The sequence below is a fragment of the Hyaena hyaena genome, unplaced genomic scaffold (assembly GCF_003009895.1).
Source record: "Hyaena hyaena isolate Hyena2069 unplaced genomic scaffold, ASM300989v1 scaffold_28, whole genome shotgun sequence".
Lineage (NCBI taxonomy): Eukaryota > Metazoa > Chordata > Mammalia > Carnivora > Hyaenidae > Hyaena > Hyaena hyaena.
This window is the reverse complement of record NW_024080660.1, coordinates 4,857,655-4,873,163: the sequence shown is the minus strand read 5'-3', so window position 1 is coordinate 4,873,163 and position 15,509 is coordinate 4,857,655. Positions and strand designations below refer to the sequence as shown.

At 46.1% G+C, this 15,509-nt stretch overlaps 1 protein-coding gene across 1 annotated transcript in view; it reads left to right on the top strand.

Moving 5' to 3' along the window:
- Positions 1–15,509, top strand: part of DSTYK (dual serine/threonine and tyrosine protein kinase) — a 46,785-nt gene that overhangs the window by 14,269 nt on the left and 17,007 nt on the right. The window contains exon 2 of the mRNA XM_039227640.1: positions 4,169–4,554. Coding sequence (XP_039083571.1) covers positions 4,169–4,554 — 386 coding nt within the window. The remainder of the gene's footprint in view (positions 1–4,168; positions 4,555–15,509) is intronic.

The window sequence follows — 15,509 nt, the reverse complement described above, 5'->3', positions numbered from 1 at the left end:
AGGAGGTCAGCAAGTGAAGCACTGTGAACGGTGCTTCAAACGTTCTGAATTAAGATAAGAGTTTCTAGAGACTTAGACTCATCTTGTCTTCCTGGTACAGAGAGGGTGCCGCCCTTGAAAATGGAGGGTTCCCTTGTGCGGCTATCAATGTTTCTTAAAAAAGAGTAACTTGTACTCAGTTTTCAGAGCTTCACCTGTATCTGTTGTTTATTTTTAAATAACCAGCTTAAAGTAAATGCCAAGAGGCCTATTTTAGGGAGGGCATATTTTGCTCCCCTTCACTATCGAAAACACATAAACCAAATGCCTTTCTACTGTAGATGCGCTTCTTCTCCTCCTTCCATTTGGAAACCTGTGTTTAGAAGTAACCCTAATCAAGACGATCTGTATTTAAGGAGCATCAAGAAAAGAAGAGCCTTGGCTTGCACTTAAGACAATTTGATTTGAATTTCCCTGCAGCTAGTGTTGGCAGGGTTAATGTGCTCCCGCTGAGAAGTCCCGCTGGTCCCTTCTGGCAGCCCCATATGCAGATGCTGTTATATTAATTACAAAAGAAAACCCGATTAACTCGGAAGTCCTTTAACTGTCAGTGAGACAGCTGCTCCAGCTCTGAACCAGGTTTTCTTCCTCCCTCCGACTGTCAGTCCCAGGTTTTGAATCTCTTCTTTAGAGAGCTGCTAAAATGCACTCTCTATAGGTCCTCGGAACCCCTGGCTAGTTTAGTCAACTTTTTGATCTGCAGTTATCATAGTCCAGGGAGAGCTTGCATGATTAAATTCACAGATCGTTTAAAATGAAAACAACCAGACCAGCCACCCACCCATCCCCCTCAGTGGTTCTTCTTTGACCCGTTAAAACCTGATGGCGCCCTGGAATTTTTGGAACTGGAAAGGATGCTAGGGATGATGTCACGCAGCTCCCTGAGTTCACGGAGGAGCAATCCAAGGCTGAGGAAACTCAAGTGAATTGCCAAAGTCACAGAGCTAGTGAGCGGTGGAACCTGGGATCCACTCCTCCCTCCAGAGCCCTTTGCTGAGAGAGGTGGGGAGCAAAATGATCTAGTGTTGACTTTGTTTCTGTCCGTGCGCTTATTCAAGCATTGGAGACCTATGTCGGAGATCATGAAAAATCTGAGTAGTGGCACAGAAACAAAGAGCTTGGATAGTGACGTGCTGAAAAACAGACGGCGACACCCACATTGAAGATTTTTCTTCAGTCTCATAGTTGCACGGAGAACTCCAGCAGAGTTCGTGAAAACAAAAATTAGAACTGGGCTCGGCACCAGCCCTCCCCCCTCGCCCCCCCCAAAGCACTGGTCTGTGGTGGTTTGACCCTAACTGGCTTGTTTGGAGTGGCGGTTTGTGTCACTACAGAGATTGGGGGGGAGGGTGATGATTTGGGTCAGATGATTAATGGGGTGTGTCTGCTGTGGTTTGGCTGATGGAGCTGGTTTTACTGGCTCTCCTATAGTTGGCACTTTGTCTCAGAGGTTTTGTGATCTCTCCCTCTGGTGCTGAAAAGTGATGAGCTGGTTTTAGTTCTCTGTTTATCCACTCTCCACGCTCATTTAGGTTTTTTTTGTTTTTGTTTTTGTTTTGTTTTAATGTGTCAACTTTCATTGTAGGAGTTATGAAGGATGTCAGTGTGGACTTTCACCTGGACATCTGTCTGTGAATCGAGCAGCACTGGGAAAGGAGGAAGGGATAGAAAGTGTGGGTGAAAGTGAATTTAGCCTTTTCATGGCTCATGTGGACACCATTGCAGCTAAATTCTGTGAGGTGAAGGGGAGGTCCTGGTCTGTTGTCCAGGTCCTCTCTCCGTGTTGACATGAAGGTTTTTAGGAATGACAGTTGCCCCTAAATATTCACCACGGTCTGGACTTTTCTGAGTACTTGGTGGAACTGCTTACAGCTTTCTGAAGATAATTCTCCACAATAAATAGATTCTTTTTTATTTTTTTATAAAACTTTTTAAAATGTTTTATTTATTTCTGAGAGAGAGAGGCAGCATGAGCAGAGGAGGGTCAGAGAGAGAGGGAGACAGAATGCGAAGCAGGCTCCAGGCTCTGAGCTGTCAGCACAGAGCCCAATACAGGGCTTGAACCACAAACTGTGAGATCATGACCTGAGCCGAAGTCAGATACTTAGCCAACTGAGCCACCCAGGTGCCCCCACAATAAATAGACTCTTTTTTAAAAAATATTTTTTACTGTTTTATTTATTTTTGAGAGAGAGAGAGAGAGAGAGGGGGAGACACAGAATCCAAAGCCACTCCAGGCTCTGAGCTGTCAGCACAGAGCCTGACGCAGGGCTTGAACTCACAAACTGTGAGAGCATGACTGAGCCAAAGTCAGAAACTTAAACATAAACTGAGCAAGCAAGTGCATTAACTTAGAGAGTACTTACTACTAGTCAGTCACTGTGCTGGGTGTTGAGGATACAGAGAGAAATATGGTCCTTCCTACTTTTGATCATTATAAACAGATAACTAGAATAGACCATGATCGGTGTTGTTTAGATAAAACAAGATAGGAAGGGACTCAGGACTAGCCCATTGCTACTTGCTAAGTGGTTGCACAATTGACCATGTCCTTCTCCTCTCCTCTCCTTCCCCCTTCCCGCCCCTCCCTGCCCCTTGCTTGCCCCTCACCCCCCTCTTCTTTCCTTTTTATTTTTAGGTAATTTCCCCACCAATGTGGGGTTCAAACTCACAACCCTGAGATTAGGAGTTGCATGCTCTACCGACTGAGCCAGCCAGGCACCCCGTCCCCTTGCTTTTAGATTGTGAGTCGAAGATTAGACCAGTGGTCTGGTGGGTTACTCTTGTGCTTGGTAAATACCTTGCACACAGTTACCACCCCTTGCTTTTTCAAAAGAACCCAGCTTTTGCCCAGGAGGGGAGATTTCCCTGTCTCGGTGTCCCGTGTTGCTGATACATGCGTGCCGGCCAGGTGCTGGACTTACAGACTGGCATGAAAGGAGGGGCCTAATGAGATGCACAGAGGGGTCTGGGTGAAGGTAGACTTCTAGAAACCTTTTGGCGGTGCCATGTGTGGAAGAGAAGGACGTTTGAGGATCTGTAATAGGAAGGTACATCCTGAAGCAGAAGAGCTTCTTAAATCAGAGCCCCCCCTTACGCGAACAAAGTGGACAGCTCAGGAATGGGGCAGCAGCTCACAGTGAGATGACTAAAGCGAATCCTTTTCAGTTGGTACCATACAGAGTTTCAGTAAGGGTGTGTGTGGCTGCCCAGGGATCAGCCTTCTTACAGCCTAAGAACCCGCGGTCTGGGCCTTTCTGAACAAACGCAGGGGCTGCGCGAATCCTAGGCAGGAGTGGGCACCGGCACCCAGGTCAGGAATGATTGCATTCAGAATGCATCTGAGTGTTTCAGGTCCATGAATTTCAGGTTCCTTTTCCCAGACAGAGGTCTCTCATACTTTAGGAACATACACCGAAGCCTTGCCCTCCATAAACCAAAGGAATGGTCAGGAGATACTGATCTTAACTGAGCGCCTGAAGCTTTAAGAGGACAGAAGACTTGGCAGCTGGGGTGCCGTCAGCCGCCATCAGAGAGCTGGACTGGAAAATCTGGAGCTTAGGCAAACTTGAATAACATTGTGTTTCAATATATGTATATGGAAAGATTAGCTCACACATTTCGTTTTAAATTATGCCATAAATGAGGAAGGTAACAAGCCAAACTTGCAGATGGTGGAGACATTTAAATGGGCCTTATGTTCAAGTGTTAGGTCTTCTGTCACAAAGGTTTTCATGTTGACATACTCGGTACAGTTTCCCCTCAGATTCACACCCGGGTTAGTGTAGTCCCTTCTGGCTCTGTCAGTTCAGTGATCTCGTGATTGCGATTGAGTCCTTGTATACTCCTTGGGCTGACCCACCACTGGATGTAAAAGGAAGGGGGAGGGATCAGGTCACTGCCACCTTTCTAGGTAGAGACACCTGCTCTGGGGACAAGCCAGGGAGGGGACGACTGTTTGATATTTGGGGAGCCTTCTCTGACTGAGTCATTTTCCTGATGTCTCGTCCAACCAAGAGCTTCTGAGATACTTCTTCCCTAGGGCCTGGGCATCCTGACTGGGTCTCTGTGCAAGTCTCTGTCTACCCCACTTCACTGTCTCTCCATACTCTCCACCCTCCCACCCCAGGCCAGCTGAGCTGCATTGCCTTTCCTGCTAAGGAAGAGAAGTACCTCCAGCAGATTGCAGACTGCCTGCCCTGCATCTTGATCCTCGGCCAGGACTGTGACGTCAAGTGCCAGCTGTTGAACCTGCTGCTGGGGGTGCGGGTGCTTCCCGCCAGGCTGGGCAGTGAGGAGAACTGTAAGCTGCGGCGCCTCCGCTTCACCTATGGGACTCAGACTCGAGTGAGCCTGGCACTCCCCGGCCAGTACGAACTAGTGCACACGCTGGTTGCTCATCAGGGCAACTGGGAGACCATCCCCGAGGAGGACCTGGAGGTCCAAGAGGAGGGAGAGGACGCCGCCCATGTTTTAGCTGAACTGGAGGTGACGATGCACCACGCTCTCTTACAGGTACTGGTCTCCTACCCCCTACGACAGTTGCACATGCACGCTCTGGCTTTCCCTGTAGCTGAGCTTTCACGTATATAGTCTGGGCTCCGGGCATCAGCTGATAGAGTGCATAGCCTAGGAAGCTGAAGACCAAGGCCACAGCAGTGCCCATCCCTGCCTCTGCTACCATGCTGCACCATCCTGAATGATGTGCTTGTCTCCTCGCCTCCGTATCTCCCTTTCTACTGCAGAAGGAATATGCTCCTTGCATCGTGACAAGCCTTCGCAGAATAACTATGGTCAGGGCTAGAAATCCTTTTTCATTTCTCAGCTGGAAGGTGTTGCTAGAATTGTCTCCAGCCATCCCTTTCTAAAAGGACTGATAAGGTAATAGATTAATAATGCTCTTACTAGAGCTGAGGCCGAGTGAAGAACCTTGTGAGGTTTTCTGTAGACCTGGCCATTATTTACCAAGTGGGACAGGTCATGTCTCCTACTTTCTAAGGAACTTGGGAGCCCAGCAACAAGTCTGGCTCAGCGTAAGGAGACAGGGAGGTCCCATCATCTGAGGACCATCTTTGCTTCTCTTTTGAAGTGAACTCCCGTGAGAGAGCACACCCCTCGCACCATCTTCCGAGAGTTCGTGTTGACTGTCCGGTATTCCTGTCTCCCCTTAGGAAGGCCTCAGCTGCGTGCCAGGCTTCCTCTCCTACCCCACAGCTAGGACTCACTAAGTGATTAGACTGAGTGAGGAGCAGCCGAGAATGTGACCCTGTTAGGGGTCAGGAGTGGGGAAGATTAAAAGAATGCAGACCTGCTCAGAACCTAGAGTCCCTTCGTGTTGCTTAGCTGTGCCCGGAAGGAAGGGCTAGTTTAGCAAGGCTAGGAGATTTGTTTCTTCTTTCTTGTAACCTCCTTACCTACCCGTGTTTTAAAATACCTGATCTCCCAGTTAGTGAATGATTTCTTTGGTTGTGACCATGGCCTTTGACACTCCAGAAGTAGAAACTGTCATCTCATTTCCTTCCAAAGACCAGATTTCTTTTATCTTGATAAATGCTACAGGGGCTCTGTGTACAAGCCAGTGTTTCCTCCGAGCTGAGTCTCAGCTCTCTTTTCCTCTGACCGAGAGCTCGCACTCCTTCGCTCCAGGGTGCCGAGAGGGCTCTTGGAGAACGCTGACGGTAGCTCTGACTGTAATCCTTGTTTCTTGACCGAGGCTGCTCAGTTGACCCGTGAGCTTCTTCACAGTTCACAAGTATTTGAGCCATACACAGTCCTCCGTGATGTAACGGCCTGGTCTGGTTCCTTCAGGTTCCAGTGGCTCAATGGTTTTCAGACTTTCTTAGAATTTTGTTCACTGGGGTCACCTGGCTGACTCAGTCAATAGAGCATGCTACTCCTGATCTTAGGGTTGTGAGTTTGAGCCTCACATTGAGTGTAGAGATTACTTAAAATATACGTGAGGAATTTCACTCACCGTAAGAAATAACACTTTATGTCAAGACCTAGTACATATGTACACATATACATTGAAATAAAATTTCCTGGAGCAATACTTTTACTTTTTACAAAATACACTGTTATCTTCTGTGTCCTAGTTGATTTCATTTAGTAAAAATGATGGCAGCACCCCTAAAGTTGATGCTGTGGAGCACTGCATTAGGACCTGCAGCTTAAAGAAAACATTGTTAGATAGCTGCTATGACTGCTCTTGTTTGGGCCATGATTCTTCCTGTTCTTGCCTTTTATTTTTATTTATTTATTCTTTTTTAAAAATGTTTGTTTATTTTTGAGAGACAGACAGAGTGCGAGTGGGGGAGGGGCAGAGAGGGAGGGAGACACAGAATCCGGAGCAAGCTCCAGGCTCTGAGCTGTCAGCACAGAGCCAGACATGTGGGACTCGAACTCAGGAACCATGAAATCGGTGACCTGAACCAAAGTTGGACGCTTAACCAACTGAGCCACCCAGGGGCCCCCCTGTTCTTGCCTTTTAAAAACAATCTTGGAATGTGAACAAAGCCACGTACAGGAGAGGCACGTTATTTGATTGATTTCTCTGGATCCCTTCATTTTATTGACTTTAATTTTTAATGCTCATTTACTTTTGTACCATGAATTGAAGTCATTCAAGTGAGTCCTGGACAGGAAAGTGAGAGCCATTCCCCAGGTGCCCATGTGAGCACTTATCTTACTGAGAAGAGCCCCCCCTTGCCTGCCCCCGAGGTGTGCCAAGCGCTCAACTGGGGTAACGGTTGAGGAGGCCAGTTGGTTGGGAAGTTGAGACACCAAATCAGCTTTTCCCTCCGAAATAAGTATTCTCTTTCTGGAGGAATATTCTTCACTTGTCTTGAGGAATTCTCTAGGCTCTTATGTTCTGTTTCATGTGGTTTATGGGGCTTCCTTAGCCAGTGTTTCTCCGGATCTGCTTTATTCTCCAGTGGTTTTGATGTAGAAATAGCAACGGACCCCAACGGTTCTAAGTTTGGATCCCCTTGATGCCGCACCTCAGAGAAGCCTAAGTAGGCTTTGTGGAGCTCGGGCCCTGCTCGCCACTGTGGTCGGCTTCCTGTCTTCGTTACGTTCACAGGTCTCAGTGCCGGGAGCGTTTCACAGCTACCTTGATTTTTGTGCCAGAGAAAAAGATGTTTTTTGTTTAGCTCCAGTTATTTTTAGGACGAGTGAGTTAGCTCTAAACAGCCCTTCCATTTGGTTTCTAGAGGGTGGTAAAGAAAGGAAACACTTAGCTCAAGGAAACCAAGATTGAATTAGGGGAAATGAGATGTTCATTTTCAACTGTCAAACTATCAAAGCAGAATTTCCCCCTACCCTCTTAGACAATGGTCATTCTTCTAATACAGTACTTGAAAGCTGTCATAAATCAGCCATTTTTGGTTCATTCCAGAAGAGGCTGGACCACACGGACCCTTAGTGTTTGGTCTTCCCAGCTTTGTAGCTCTGGGTCCCCTGAGATCCTCGCTTCATAATTCAGCAGCAGAGGGACACAGTCAAGCCATTACTTTCTAGAACCTCATCTTGTGTTAAAACTCATTTTCCAAACAGCGACCTGTTTCGCCGTCCACCACGCTCACTGGGTCTGTCTCCGTGTACACACTTTCCCTTCCCCACTCTTGCCCCCTTTCTGGCACGTCCACTACTGCCTCCTCTTACAAGTGCGGTGAGACACCGGTGTTGCTTCAGAGTTTCCCCTGTTGGGAGTGTGTGTGTGTGTGTGTGTGTGTGTGTGTGTGTGTATTTTTCCTGAGAATGCCTATAAGAAAAGGAGTAGAAAGGAGCTGAAATGATTCAACTTTCTAAGTCTGAGCCTGGCCTCCTGCAGCCTGGCTGTGGCATCTTACTTATGGTGGCACTTATTGCTGACAGCTACCCTGCTGGCCTGTGTGTCTCCACCCTTTGGACGAGTGTACATCTCACCTGCAGCCAAACTGCCACATGCTGACTTGGTCATTGGCTCAGGGCTGTCCGGCAGGGTGTCTTTCAGGGAACTGAGGTGGACTAATGTTTCCAGGCAAGGTCTAATGACATGCACATAAACCCCTTCTTTCCCCTACTATTTTTAACTCTAACCAGTTGGAATAGTGAAGCTTTCTCTTTATAACCGTCAGTGAGCAGCTAGCAATGGAAATCATCTATTTAAAAAAATTTTTTAGTGTTTATTTATTTTCAAGAGAGAGGGTATGTGAGCGGGGGAGGGACAGAGAAAGAGACAGAATCTGAAGCAGGCTCCAGGCTCTGAGCTGTCAGCACAGAGCCCGACGCGGGGCTCAAACCCACGAACCATGAGATCATGGCCTGTGCTGAAGTTAAGTGCTTAACTGACTGAGCTACCCAGCTTCCTTGGAAATAATCTACTTTTAATTCTTATTTTTTTTTAAGTTTATTTATTTATTTTGAGAGAGAGAGAGAAGGATAGAGAGAGAATCCCAAGTAGGCTCCACACTGTCAGCACAGAGCACACAAGACGAGGCTCAAACCCACAAACTGCGAGATCATGATCTGAGCCAAAACCAAGAGTTGGATGCTCAACTGACTGAGCCCCTTAGGTGCCCCAGAAGTAATCTGTTTTTAATGTCATACAGACATTTAATTTCTCAGCGGTCAATGCTTTCACAACTCAAAATCATAAAGAATTTTACTTAAAATAACAAATTTATGCAACATTTTAACCTCTGAATTTACTAAACAGTGTTGCTGGAAAACCAACTTCTCTCAAATTTTTGTCTAGTTTTTGACATGTATGATGGTGCCGTATAAAACTCAGTGTGTTGTGTGTTGCTTCCATTTGATTAGACACCACATCTTCTCCTGAATGTCTTTAGATTGAAAGGTAGCGGTCAATTGGTAAAAAGTCGGGAAGAAAGCTGGGTGAAGGTTCTTGGGGCAAGAAGATACCTTTTAGGAAGAGATAGTATATGGAATTACATAAAAAACAGCCATTCCAAGGGAAAAGACCCCAAGTTGGGGTAATATGTACAAGGTAAAGAATGATACTCGAAAGATAGAATTACAATAAGGAAACCGTGATTTTATGGGGCAAAGACAAAGGGGAACTAAAGTGTCATGTTAATAAAAAGTATTGGAACTTCAAATAGATGTGAAATTATAAATTTCTTCTGGGCAGTGAGACTGTACTCAGCACACTTAACTTCTCTCTTGCCTTTCCCCTGATGCGCAGTAACACATGCAGCAGGCACTAACCAGCCTGCATACGCTGTTCTTGGCCAGGAGACCTACAAATACCCACCGTAGGTTAATTTCCCTATTAAGGTTATATATAGGTGGTTTAGAGGCAAGTTAGATTTTTTTCTTGTTTTTTGGGTTTGTTTTGTGTTTGTGTTTTTTCTATGCCCACGACAAAGTAAAAAGAACAGCTTGAATCTGAGGCTGTGTTTTCTCAGTTCACCACCAGCACTTCCCATGTGGCCGTCCAAGGTGAGCTCTTAGGGAGAAAGTCTGCCAGAGATGATAGTCTTCATCTTCTTCTTTCGACTGTTTTCCAGGTTCCCGTGTACCTCTTTCTTAGACCCTGAGGCTTCCCTTGGTGTTTTCACTGTCTCAGAGCTCTGTGTGTTTCACTTTAAGTCGAGGATGGTTGGGGTGGGGAATTCAGAGACTCAGAGGCTGCAGGTACTGTCAGCAGACAGTTGGGGTTATTAAAAATACTCTTTTTGACTTCTTTCCTGGCATCTCAGTGAGTCCCTGCAGGTTGCTTCCTGGCAGAGACATGGGTTGGGAAGGATACACTTTTTAACTGGAAACTGGGCTCGTTAGGATCGCTAAAGTCATCTCGTCCACCCTTGATTTCTTCTTTCAGAACTTCCCCAACCTCAGCCCAGACAGTTCCTGACACACAGTGGACCTTCGGTAACCATTTAGCCGTGCCCTTTGTGGTCCGGCGGACCCGGATTTACACGCTGGCTTTGTTACTTCACCGTGTGGCTGTGCTGGTTCCCTCATTTGCAAGGTGGGGGTAACAGTCTGTGTCTTTGAGGACTGGTGCAAGGCCTCAATGAGAGGGTGTGTGTAAAGCACTTCACAGTAAGCCAGTCCCCTCCTCCCTGGATGTGTGAATCCGTGTCCTTGAGAAGAGAATGTCCCCTCTGTCAGTTCCCAGTCCTCTCCCTGACAACCATGTGGGAACTCCTAACTTACGTCCAGCCTAAGTCACTCCTGTCCCAGCTTACTTACAGTCATTGTCCTGCTCTGGTTAGAGACAACGTTCTTCGTAATTCATTACGAGATACTTTTGTAGTGAAAGAAGAGAAAGAGATTATTAAAAGGTAAATAATACAGAAGTTAAAGTATAAAGTGAAGGTTTCCCTTCCTTCTTCTCTCTTCCTCGTCCTACTACTTTGTCTCTCTGCTTTGATGAATCGTGACAAGAGAATAAAGCTTCGGATTCCTGTTGTTTGTTTGTTTATTATTTTAGAGGGAGAGAGCAAGCATGAGCAGGGGAGAGTAGCAAAGGGAGAGAGAGAGAGAGAGAGAGAATCTTAACCAGGCTCCAAGCTCAGGACAGAGCCCAATGTGGGGCTCAGTCCCACAACCCTGGGATCACGACCTGAGCCAAAATCAAGAGTCAGGTGTCAACTGACTGAGCCACCCAGGGGCCCCCAGATTCCTGCTTTTATCTGTATCTATGGTGCTGGACGTTTGAATAGCTGTTGAATACAGCTGCACAGAGGCTATTCAGTATATCTTCAGCAAGGCATTTTCTATAATGTAGCAAGAATGGAGAGGTATTTTCCTTAATATGTAGTTAATATGTAAGAGTGATTGTTCTGGGAACCCTATAAAAATGAAGAGGAGTCATCCTGGGTGGAAACAAACCCGAAAAATCAACAGCCCTGTGAGAATGGCTGGGGAGGAGAACGGGCGGTACAGAGGGACAGGGATTGAGGTCAAGACAGTGTGCTTCTTTTCTGTGTGATGTGAACCTGAGGTCAGAACTGGAGAGAAAGCAAAGGCATCTGTGAGCTACCTGAGTATATGGCTGTCTTCTATTTGAACCATCAGTTAATATACTCTTCCTCTGCCAGAACAGAGTTTCGGTGATGTGCCACGAACCATAGGCTAAGGAGTCTTCCGCAGTAAGGGCTGGTGTTCTTAGGAAGTGGTCCGGCTTCTTCAGTGATTGAGCAATTTCTTCTGGGCATTTAAGATAATGTCATTTTACATCAAAGATAAAACCCAAGAGGTCACTTCTGGGTGTTTACAGAGTAGCAATCTCCTTTCTGTGCATTCTCTTAATTTTGCCAAGAAAATTGATGATGAATGCACCAACTTCTGCAGATTCTATAGATTTGTGCAGAATGTACTCTACAAGAGAAACCTCTTTAGGAATTCACTGTGACTCACAGTGGGAATTATGGGGTACTCTTAGGATTCCCTGAGATTCTTTTTCCCTGATTGAGTTAGGAGCAAAATACTCACTCACTGCTTTATTCTTAGCATAGAGAAAACAGTAATTGCAGATAAATGTGTGGGATATGGGTTGAAAGACAGCACATTCACATGCAATTATTGAAGAGTAGTGAAGGCATCATTGATTCATCCCTCCATCCCACGTTTGTTTACTGGATGCTTGCGAAGCGCCACGCCCCGACAGAGGTGCTGGGAAGGAAGCTAGCCTTCCTCAAAGCAGTCCGAGATCAGACTTCCTCTCACGTGGCCCTGACAGGCCCCAGAGCAGGTGTGGCCCCTCCTCTCCATATTGATTATTATTTTTTTCACTCCCTGTCTCCAGGAGACCGTGCTGGCTTCCCTTTTTGTTTATAACTGTCAGGGATGAATCATCCCTTCACCGTAAGTGTCACAAAATCACATAGCACATCCCAGACTCGCGTGTGCTGCTGCCAGGTTGTCAGGCCGCAGCTCTTTTTGCCCATTTCCTAGCAGCCACGAAGGCCATGAAGGCGCAGCGAGACCGACTGCACGAGGCGGTTCTCCGGGGAGTCGAGGGGCAGGAGCACAGTACTCGGTTCCAATCCACTTTCATTTCGTACAACATCTGGTTAGGAGTGGACGCCTTCTTTCTAGGTGCCACCATATTGGGCAGCACCCACCAGTAGAAAGCCCTGAATCCGTTTTTTAAAAAAAATGAATTTGCAGCTGTGAGCACATAAAGTCAGCCATCTCCTGAGAAGGATTTTGGTTCTGCAAACGGCCTCTGCAGCTTTCGGTTTTCTTGCACATACAAAATGGACATTGAGAAATTTTTTTCTTAATGCGTATTATTTTTGAGAGATAGAGAGACAGAGCACGAGCAGGGGAGGGACAGAGAGAGAGGGAGACACAGAACCTGAAGCAGGCTCCAGGCTCCAAACTGTCAGCGCAGGACACGACATGGGCCTCGAACTCATGAACTGTGAGATCATGACCTGAGCCAACGTTGGACTCTCAACCAACTAAGCTACCCAGGCGCCCCCAAAATGGATTTTAAGTAGACATTGATTTTAGACTTTTAAGAAAAACCTTGAAATAAGCAAGCAAACAAAATTGTTCCTGACAGTTTTCTAAAGAACTCCTACTTTAGGCTTTCTTTTTTTTTTTTCTCTTTTTTTATAGTTTATTTATTTTTGAGACAAAGAGAGGCAGAGTATGAGTGGCGGAGGGGCAGAGAGAGAGGGAGACCCAGAATCTGAAACAGGCTTCAGGCTCTAAGCTGTCAGCACAGAGCCTGATGTGGGGTTCGAACGCACAAACTGTGAGATCTGACCTGAGCTGAAGTCGGATACTTAACCGACTGAGCCACCCAGGCGCCCCTAGGCTTTCTTCTCATAATATTCCTGTGATAAGTCAGATTGACTTAGGTCTTTAAAAATGTATATATTTAAGAAAGGTTTGCAACTTTAAAATAAATATTTTAAAAAACATATTCACCTATAATTCTCCACCTTATTGTAGCTTTTCATTCCTTGGGATTCTCTTCTTGTTGTTTTTAAATTATTATGTATTATATAATGTTGGCATTCAGACAATTATGTGTTCTAGTCTCAGCCTTAAAAGTTCTTACCCACTTTTTGAATATGCCTCATGGAGTGATTCATGCCATCACAGAGTGACTCAGGGTAGTGAAAGGGGGTTTGTTTGGAACAGTGAGATGAGTGTCAGACCATTCTACCAACCAGAAGACATTTCCTGCAATTCCAGGCATAGATGAAACAGCAGATTTCTTTTTGGCCTGAGCTTGGACAGAAACTAGGTGGATTTTTAGTGTTTGCTCAAATCATAGTTGGTGAGATGCTATAAGCACTTTTAGCTTTAGGGAGTTCCCAGGGGCCAGCCAAACACCAGTTCGGTGACCCATCTGTGAATTAAGCTTCCTAGTTATTTACTGGGGAAGATGAGACCTTGTGCTTTTCTGGGGATAGGAGATCTCCCTTTCTCTCTCTCTCCCTCTCTCCCTCTCTCCCTCTCTCCCCCTCACTCCCTCCCCCTCTCTCTCCCTCTCTCTCACACACACACATACAGACTACAAGAGACAATAGGCTAGCATTTTCCAGTTCTTTCGTACTGGAAAGGTCCCAGGTTTTTATCTAAAATTTCTTTCATCAAAAATGCCTGCTGTTCAATAAGGTAAGGAATGAAAACAGAGTATCAGTCTGAAAGAAAATAAACAACTGTGTATCTTTTACATCTCAAATAAAGTAAATTTGCAACATCCGACAAATGTTAAGGACACAAATGAGCAAATTTGTGCTGAATTCTTTTATAACTCTGTAAAATATGCTATAACTCTGTGGAGGCCTGATTTGGAATTGCAGATCCCTGAAGATCTCAGGAGTCGGTGTGCCTGCAGTGGCTATCAAGGCAGGAGTCTCCGGATTGGCCCTTAGGTTCAGGATGCCAGGCAGAGTAGATACCTCCAGAGATAGAAAAGAGCAGCGTATGCAGTGGATGGAAATGCATGCTCCGAAGTGCCTCAGGGTCCTCAGGAAAGAAGTAGAGCACAGGGGCGCCTGAGTAGCTCAGTTGGTTAAGTGTCTGACTCTTGATTTCGACTCAGATCATGATCTCAGGGGTCATGAGTTCGAGCCCTGCATTGGGCTCTCCGCTGACAGCGTGGAGCCTGCTTCAGATTCTCTCTTCCCCCTCGCCCCTCCCCCACTTGCATGCACATATGTGTGCATGCTGTCTCTTTCTCTCAAAATAAAAAAATAAACTTAAAAATAAAAGTAGAACACAAAAACTTTTGGTTAGTAAAGGACCTGTAGAGGTTTGTTTCTAAACCGAAGCTCATTCTTGCAACTCACTTTATCTTTATCTTGGATATATCACTCATGACTGGGTTCAATCATATGGAACAGTCAGTCTGGAAAATGGGCTTGCTTAAACAAGATAGAGGTTAATTTTTTTCCCCTCGTGAAAGAAACCTGAAGCTAGCCTGGTGTGGCAGCTCTGCAGTCATCAGGGACCCAAACCCCCTATTTCTTTTTGCTCCGTCATCCTCAGTGCTGGCTTCTGCCCTCAGGTTTGCTTTAAGGCTGTGGGATGACCTTTGTGCCACAGGCAAGAAGGGTGAGCTCAAAGAGCGCACTTCCTGATAGAGTCAAACCCCCTCTCAGGAGCTTTCCTGGAAGCGCCACCCGCTTATTGACCATCTTGTCTGAGGCTGTTGCCTTCCCAATAACGCAGAGGCTAAATATTGACCTTAGTCTCTGTCCTACCAGGTGATCATGAGAATAAAGGTATTACCAAGACTGAAGTGGCTAAGACTTTGAGATACCTGCAGACTTTTAAGATAGGACAGTAATAATATCTGGCAAGCCTGGTTTTTAGTTTGTTGCTTGATTGATCCAACAGTATTGAGGGCCATGTGTTAGGAACTGGAGTTACTAACTCCAGTTAGTGGTCCCTGCCCTCAAAGGGTTGACAGGCTAATAGGGAAGATGGGTTAAAAAAAATTAATTGTACATGTGTTGAACATTAAGGAAAAGGGAAGTAGAGAGTGCTGGGGATTTTGTTCTAGGAAAGACTGTCTAAGGGCATGACATGAGTACACAGGGAGATGGAAGCCTGCTCGGAAGCTGGCCTGGGAGTTAGCTGGCTTTGAAAGGTTGGGTGAGTGCAATGAACGAGGATTAGAATGGGAAGAATGTTCCAGGCAGCCTCAGTCCTGATCTGACTATTTCCACAGCACTTCTTTCTCCTTGCATTATTTGTCTCACTCCTTCATTGGAGGGCATCAGCAGGTCTTTCCAAACAATGAGGGAAGCCAGGAACTAAATTCTTTTTTCTGAAGTGACTAAAGAGATGGCCATTCTTTCTACTGACTGCTTTCTCTCTCTAGACGAGTGCCTGTGTGCACAGGCTGCACCAGGGAGTGCTGGTAAACCAGGAAGGAGTTGGACTAATGACTGGGGCATACCGAAGTCCCGTTGTGCCCTCATAGATCTGGATTTTGGTCTCAGTGTGGGACTCTGGGGAGGCAAGGATTGGTTCTGACCCTGAAA